This window comes from Sinocyclocheilus grahami, unplaced genomic scaffold (assembly GCF_001515645.1).
Source record: "Sinocyclocheilus grahami isolate Dianchi unplaced genomic scaffold, SAMN03320097.WGS_v1.1 scaffold195.1, whole genome shotgun sequence".
NCBI classification, from domain to species: Eukaryota; Metazoa; Chordata; class Actinopteri; order Cypriniformes; family Cyprinidae; genus Sinocyclocheilus; species Sinocyclocheilus grahami.
In genome coordinates, this window is record NW_015505374.1 from 537,968 (window position 1) to 546,834 (window position 8,867).

Sequence of the window (8,867 nt, forward strand, 5' to 3'; positions counted from 1 at the left end):
GCACTGGAGGGCGCTTTCTAGGAGCGGGCACTGGAGGACGCTCTGAGCTTGATTCGGAGGCTGGATCCCTCCCCTCTTTGTTTTGGCACTTATGTCCCGCAATAGTCCGCTCACCCTCAGCCATGATGCAGGGGGCGGAGCTTCTCTCCGTGCTCACACCGTCCATGGCTTGCTCCCTCGTGGTGGGCACTGTCGCCGGCTCTCGTACCTGGTCTGACAGATTGGGCTCAACTTCAGAGGCGATCCTCTGCTCAGTAGCTTGGCTTCGCTCTGGCTCGCGGCAGGAAATGGCTCTCCGTCATCGGTGGGCTCAGGCTGATGCTCCGTACCGCGGGGAGATGGTGGGCTGGGCTCTGGGTCCGGAGTGGATCCAGCGAGATCCTCCACGGGGGCAGATGGTGAGTAGCGACCCATTTCTCGCCAGAGTCCACTCCACGAAGGCGGCGAATTCCTCCCGAGGACCATCTTCAAACGACAGCGCTCTGCACTCGGCGTTCAGGCTTGCATCATAGAAAGTGCAGAGCGCGACGTCCAGATAGCTGGTGATGTTCGCGACCAACAGGAACAGTTTGGTATGGTCCTCCAGAGCTTTGTCTCCCTGCTCCAGCAGGAGGAGGAGGAATTCGGGGCGAGTGAAGGGATCCATGGGGACACAACAGAAAGAAAAACACTGAGAAAACAACGGAAAACAAACAGAGGTGAAAACACAGAAGTTACTGTTTTGGTCGGTCCTTTTGTCACACTTCTCGAGAGGCAAGGAGCAAGGAAACACGGAGATAACTTCAATTCACAGTCTTTAATGATCACACGGGGACCGTAGGAGACACTGGAACACAAGGAATGACGTTTGGGGACCGACAAACACTAACTGAAAGGACTGGGTCTTTTAAACACTGGGTGATTGGGAAAACACAGGTGCAAGGAATGACTAATTAAAGGGAACACAGTACACCTGGGGAGGGAAAACAAAACACAAAGAGTCCAGGGGCGTGACACTCGTCACTCAGCAATTGTATCTGCAATATTATGCAGTATAGACTGACCATTTTGTAATGAAAAGAAATATCAGTGGGCAAGTCAAGTGATCCCTGTAATCCAAGCCATGTATTACTCCCCACAGCCTCAATCCACAAATTAATTCTGACTCATTGTTTTCTTATTCTCATCAACTCAGTTTCAAAAGTTAGAATTCCATTTAATTCCCAATTCTAGAGCATTAATATCCCTTGACATGCTATGAATTCAAATAACAATCCTAAAATAAAAAAGAAAGAAAAAAACAAACACACACACACACACACACACACACACAAGGAATTAACCCCATACCTGGCAAACACACAGAGGGAAAAAGGCAAACACTTCTATGACTATTATGGTGTTGGTCTATCAAGCAGAAGTAAAGGCAAACAAAAGCATAAAGCACAGGGTTGTCTCTTTCATCCTCTCCTCTCCTGAATACACAACCACATTACCATTCTTTCATTTCAACACATGAAGTGAGCACTGAGCTATTGCTTTTTGAATGGATAATCTCCTGATGCATATTAAAAGTAATTAGAAAAGAAGTAAATTTAAGCTAAGGAAACCATTTAATTCAAGTTTCAACTAAAAATTAAAAAATTTAGACGATGATTGTCATGCAGTAAGGGCATAGAGCTATAACAATGTATCAGCTCAGATCATTTGGCCTTGGCTGAATTTGATTTGAGCTCATGACGAAATATTTGGCTTTTGACTGCAAAGGCTGGTGTTTGACAAATCTAAGCACAGCCTAAGACATTTTAAGAGTCCATATAAACCTTTAGATGAAGAGATCCATGTGAAGAAGGAGATTTAAATCTCCATTTACACAAATAAGATACTGAAGAGATTTTATTTGTTATCTTTCTTTCCTCTTAAAGCTTTCCAAGTCAATAGCTAGAAAAGAAAACCCAGTAAAAGGGAAGGTGAATATATTTCACAGAAAGTTTTGGGAGCAAAATCTCTCTCCAAATGAAGACTATGGCTCAGTAGCATAAATCAGAGTGCATAATCTCATTAAAAAGATTTTTATGATAACTCAGTTTAGACCAACTATGCAGAGACTTGAGAGGCTCTCTGGGGAAACTCGTTTACATTTTCATTTTCGCTCTAAAACAGGAAACTTGTTCTTTTTCTAAAAGGTCAGTTTCTAAAAGTTTTTTTTTTTTAGTTGTGCTGAGAAGCCCCCCTGCGTAGACACAGTATCATGTCACTGTATAATTCACCATTTAGATTCAACATATCAATACTGCTAATTTTCGAAAGGACAACACACACTTTTAAGGGAATAGATTCCCCCTAAATTAAAGTTATTACCATTTATGTAATTCCATGTAATTCTTACCCGATTATATTTTCTTTCTTACATAATATTAGCAACTGCACCAAATTGCAGATTTTTGCTCAGTTTGGGCCTCTGAGTTTTTTTTTTTTTACTACAAGAGTATGAGCTCCACATAACATACTATATAAGCCATAAAAGCATGATGCATCATTTTGTTTGAAGGTTCGATCAACTGTTCAATTCCCAACAAGTATGATTTTTCATACTATTATTTTATGTATCAGGCTGGATAAAAAACCATGACACATGAGGGTGAGACGCATGATTTGTGTGCTCTATTACTTCTATATATTACTACTGCTATATGTCTTTTTAAGTCATACAATAGCTTTGTATGAAGAAACTTAAGATACATTAAGCTATCACATGAACAGAACATAGTACAAAACACTTAGAATATAGTACACACATCATGTCTTGGGCCTCTGAGTTTTTTTTTTTTTACTACAAGAGTATGAGCTCCACATAACATACTATATAAGCCATAAAAGCATGATGCATCATTTTGTTTGAAGGTTCGATCAACTGTTCAATTCCGAACAAGTATGATTTTTCATACTATTATTTTATGTATCAGGCTGGATAAAAAACCATGACACATGAGGGTGAGACGCATGATTTGTGTGCTCTATTACTTCTATATATTACTACTGCTATATGTCTTTTTAAGTCATACAATAGCTATCACATGAACAGAACATAGTACAAAACACTTAGAATATAGTACACACATCATGTTGATCACTTTTATAGTGCTTTTTGTCTGTTTTGGAGCTGGGCTGTATAAAACATCATATACTTTTGTTGTATAAGAGAGCAGCTCAATAAGAACGCATGTAAATTAATTAAATTAAATTAGCATTTATTCCAAAACATGATGGTATATGCTTACTCATTAAAACAGAGGTCAGGCTTGTTAATTATCCAACAATGATGAAAAACTGACTGTATCTAGAAAGACGTGAGTCTCATTAGCTTTGCAACCACAGAAATCTTACAGAGCATTTCTCAGAGGGGGTGTTTATGACCGTTAAAAACCACAAACTAGGGATGCACCGATACCACTTTTTCCAGTACTCGCCCGATACGATACTTTTATTTTTATTACTTACCGATACCGATATTTTTATTGCATTTGTACATTTTTAAAATATTGGGTACAGAAACCAAAAGAGTATGCATAATGTTAGTTGGTTAACTTCGTTTATCAAATAGGTACAGTCAAACCAAAATGTATTCAGACACCTTCAACATTTCTCACATTATCACAGGTTATTCGCTATAGTTTAGAAAATTGTAATAAAATATGACAAGAACTCAGAGTTAAACTGTGTCAGAACAAATTCAGCTTGATAATGTTAGATAACTGGTTTTACTGGTAGTCCACTGTATGAAGAATTTTGGGGTATAATTTGTCACAGTTTACTTTATTTTGCTATCCTCACCTACATAAATGAACTATAGTGTCCTGCACCCACTAGTAAAAAATATACAAAAATTATGGTCTCTGAATAATTTTTGGTTTGACCATTAAAATGTATTTTACAAGTTTTGCTCTATGGTACATCAACTTTAATTTAATAGCATTAGAGCTGCTCCATTGCAGCGGCTTAGTACTGTAATCACGCACTTTGCTATAATAATGCAGGGAATCACTCGTTATAAATCTCCTAACTGTGATATTTTCAGAAATATAAGTCGCGTTTTTTTCCTCTGAAACGTGCTGCGATTTATATTCCAAAGCCACTCATATGATGCAGAAACACTCAAGCCAGCGAAACATGCGCAATGCATGCACGTATTTGTACTGGTGCAGAATGAGAGGGACAAGTAGCACAGCCTAGCGAAAGTCGTGTATGCCTAAAGTTTAAAATAAATTACGTTTATAGTGAATGCCCCAATAAATGGTCTTAATTTTTCGATTTCGTTTAAATCCAAATGATGCCTGTGCTAAATGAGTAACATCAAAGATCACATAACAGAAGTGCCTGCTCTCTCTCTCTCGCTCTCTTTACCGTTAAGTAACTTGTGCATTGTTTTACTTACTTGTTTTTGACATATCCGACCGAACTACGAACTTTCCAGTGATGTCTGTGAGAAAGGTATATTCACTCGACAAGCTCGCGCATCTGCGCCGCCACGCGCTCAATTCACTCAGCATGCTTTGCTTATCAACTCGGTCACATCAGCTATACAGGCGTTAATACTGAATGTTTAACATTATATTCATTGCATACATATACTCCGTAGACATCCTTAATCTCTAGTAACTCCATTCTGCTGTCTGTTGTTCTGTTGTCAGTGTTTCTTTGTCTGGATATTGCTCTTATCACATGCTGTGTGGTATCTGCATTTGGTATTGTGGGCATTTTAACGAGTACGAGTACAAGAGCTCAATATCGGGCCCGATACCGATACCAGTGCATCCCTACCACAAACACATTCTAATAGGACAGACAGAGCAAGAGAGAGAGTCAGCATCCAGCATGCTAGTAAAATTATGCCTTATAAATATTTGCACTCTCCCTCTCACAGCTTGGATTTAAATTTTTTATGGCAGAGGTGTGCTAGAATGGACCTGATCGCCAATTGCTGGTATGCACTCTACATTATTCACTAGCCCCTCTTATAGCTGACTTCATTTATGTTGACAAAGTACTTGAAGGGAGATTTTTGTCTTCCAGTACTTCCCAGATTTCCTGTGTTTCTGTCCACCGCACTCTCCAAGAGACAGACGCTGACAGAGCCCTTCCATTTCATCACTGAATCATTCATAAAGCATTGGTGGCGGCCAAGAACCAAACCCTACTATAATCACAAACACATGTACAAGGATATATTGCCTGCTCATAATCTATGATATATGGACCTGTCGTTTTTGTCCCTTACTTGACCCTTGACTGCACGCGAATGCGTATTAAACTGAAATCAGTCTATCAAATTTGATGACAGCAGTCAGTGCTCAGTCAGTTGCAGTTCTGTTTAAAGGGACAGTTCACTCAAAAATTAAATCCGGCCATAATTCACTCACCCTCAAGTCATTCCAAACCAGTATGACTTTCCTTCTTATCTTCCATTGTGTTCTACATAAGAAAGACATATTTTGAAAAATGTCCATACACTAGAAGCCAAAATGGTTCCATGTTCTGGCCTTCATTACATGGATCAAAACTATTTTTTTTTAAATATCGGTATGATTTTCATTTGTATGTGGAACACATAAGAAGATACTTTGAAAAATATCTCAGTTGTGTTTTTTTGTTCATATAGTCAAAATGTTCCCATGTTGTTTTGGACCCTACTAAATTTCATTATATGGACCAAAAAAGCCTCCTTATAATATAGATAGAAGAAAGAAAGAGGTTTGTAACAACATGAGACTGAGGTTGAACTATCCCTTTAAGCACAGAATTAGTATATATGTTATACACAGCACTGATGTTATTTTCCTGTCAGCAGTGTGCATGCACTGCCCTTCCCAGATATCCTCCCTGTGGCAATGATGTCAGAGGCTGAGAGGACGGGTCTTACCTCTGCCATGGGCACTCCCTCCGGGGGACGGCAATGCAGCACAATCATGCCTTTAATTGGCACTTCGTTCCCTTGAGGATCCTGCTCGAAGTTCTTGCGGAGGTCTGTTTGAAAAGATAAGAGGCAGCTGTCACAGCGGGCAGAGTCCGAGCCGATATTTGGCCTATCTATGCCAATCGCTTTCATTACTCCATATCCTGCTCTCTCCATGCCCCCTGCCCTTCGTTTTGGCAACCTTGGAAAGGCAGGGCAAGAGAGCAGGAGAGTGCAGGCATTCTCAACGGTGCTCCAGCCATCTGCTAGAGTTGCAGGTGTCATGGTTTCAGTTCATTTGGACAGTTCTGCCTCATCCCCACTGTGCCTGTACAGAAATGGATTCTTTTTTTTCTTCTGCGCACTGAACATTTTTTCAATTTAAAGAAAGAAAGAAATACAAAATGTCTAAAAATCTTCCAGCTTCAGGTAGGATAAAATCAATGTTCCCTGCATTAAAGTGGAATAAAAAAAGTTGTTATTTGATAACAAATACTAATGATAAAATAATAAAACTTAATAATAACTTGATAATGATAATGAATGATAATTATAATAATAGCAAATGCTAATTAAAAATCAAGCTGTTAAACTATAAAATGTTTTTTTTTTTTTTTTGGCAATAATATTATTAATTCAAACTTTTAATATACTTTCAGATTTAAAGCATTTAGTGCACTGTTTAAGGAAAGAAAAGGAAAAGAATTAAGAAAAGGAAATACATAAAACAGATTTCTCACAGCAGTCCACCTGTGTTTATATCATGTATTTCAATCGTAGGTCATGTCTCATACATTTCAATTTTAGTTTTTTTCTAAACCATTTTTAGAAATGTTGAAAGAGAAAGAAAAGTTCAGATAATTTTAAAAAGTTCAAGTAAAAAAATAGGTATTTTTGAAGCCCATGACCCCAAATATGATGATGAATGAATTTCCAAAAGCAGTCTTTACAAAAACTGTATTGATAATACAGTATTTTCATTTTGGTTTGACAGCCTTAAAAATACATTTTGTATTTTTTTCCCACTTGCAGACTACTGGGGGTCCCTTGAGCTAGCATACTCACAGGCTATCCTCACTGTGGCCTTACGGCTCTTCGAGGTTCCTAGGTGACTCCAGGCCACACACAGGCACCAGTAGTCTTCTGGACCATGGAAATCCTCCACCTGCTGCCTGGTTACATTGATCGTCACTTCACGGATTTTCAGCCCTATATAGCAAGAAACACAAAGCACGAACATCTGAATTCACTTCAGGTCAATGCCCATTAAGTATTGACTTTCAGTGTTTGGTCACTTCAGTCAGGGTCCTTAATGGCAATTGACTGTAAGAATATACACTGGGTGTCAGAAGGATGAAAGGGTACCAGAGCTCAGTCAATTCTGAGACTGAAGTTTAAAAATATCTTACGCATTGTTACAAAAAAAAAAATCTCCACGACCAGTGAAAAATTTAATGGCCTCGGGTTGCGTTTCCCTTCACGAGCTGCCCTACATAACTCCAGTTTCATGTCTCTCTGCTCCAAGTTTTTGAGTGCATTACTGATAAAAACCTTTTTTTCTCTCCCTCTCCCAGGAGGTCCTTCCTTGTTGTCTGTGCCACAGATCGTTAGCAAGATGAAAATAGCTAGCTGAAGTTGCATTAGCCTAAAAGCATAAGAGCCAGGAACACTTGTTACCCCTGAGGCTTTATTTAAGACAAATATCTTCAGATGAGATGGTCACAACCTTAACCTTTCAAACTCTCAAATCTACGATCATTAAAACTGTAGAGATGTAGATTTTCAAAATGTCTGACTTCCCTGCTGTGAGCCTAAGTCACTTTTTGCAGGTTTGTTGCATCAGTAAAGCCTTCCACTGTTAATCAGTTTCATCTTCTGTTTCTTTAGAATCTCTACCTTACAAACTTAAAAAAAAAAAAAAACGTCATACAAATATGAGGATTAGAAGCAATATGCAATATGTTGAGAACCATAATAAACGATTCAGATTGTTTGCTCCTCCACTTGAACATTCTCTCAAACATATACTCTGTAATCTGGATTGCTCATGTATCGTGAGTCTCCTAACAACAGTGCCAGGAACCATATCTGAACGCTTTTACCAGATAAATATCAAATAAACCTGAAAGTGCCTGGTAACTATACAGGGATTATTATTGCGGCTCCGAGGTAAAACGACGGCATGCATTTTATGTAAACAGATCAGTTCTAGAAGGCTCAGCTCATTTTGAAACTATTTTTTTTCTTGTGAGATTAGGATGAGCCCCATTGTGGTGGGATAAACAGAAGAACTGATTCTGACACTGTATTCTGAATTTTGCTCTGGAAGATGGCTGCAAAGCCCAAACAAACATGATAGTTCTTGTTTGAAAGTGTTCCGTTTCATATCCTCTTACTCATAAACATAAACTATATTATATAGTTCTCCATAAAATCTACAATACTGTTTGAAAGTTTCGGGAAGGTATGATTTTGTTGTTGCTGTTGTAAAATAAATTAATATTTGTATTCAGAGAGTATTAAAAACACTAAATTGATGTTTAAATTGTTACAAAAGATTTCAATGTAAAACAAATACTTCTTATATTCTCAAAGTATCTTGGAGAAAAAATGTATCACTGTTTAAAAAAAAAAAAATTAAGCAGCTGTTTTCAAAATTGATAATAAAAGTTAGAATCAACACATTTGAGTGTTTTCTGAAGGATCATGTGACACTGAAGACTGAGTAATGACTGCTGAAAATTCAGCTTTGTCATTAAAGAAATAGAGTATGTTTTTAAATAAATTAAAAAATATTTTTTATAATTGTAATAATATTTCAAAATATTACTGTTTTTACTGCATTTTGATAAAGAAATGTAGCCTTAGTGAGCATAAGAGACTTAAAAAAACAAAGTATGTATGTATGTATATATATATATATATATATATATAT

The 8,867-nt window shown here is 37.8% G+C and overlaps 1 protein-coding gene across 1 annotated transcript in view; it reads right to left on the reverse strand.

Moving 5' to 3' along the window:
* Positions 1 to 8,867, reverse strand: part of unc5db (unc-5 netrin receptor Db) — a 76,542-nt gene that overhangs the window by 44,578 nt on the left and 23,097 nt on the right. Inside the window, exons 3-4 of the mRNA XM_016285308.1 lie at positions 6,998 to 7,141; positions 5,900 to 6,003 (exon numbers count right to left, since the gene is read on the reverse strand). Of these exons, the coding sequence (XP_016140794.1) occupies positions 5,900 to 6,003; positions 6,998 to 7,141 (248 nt within the window). The remainder of the gene's footprint in view (positions 1 to 5,899; positions 6,004 to 6,997; positions 7,142 to 8,867) is intronic.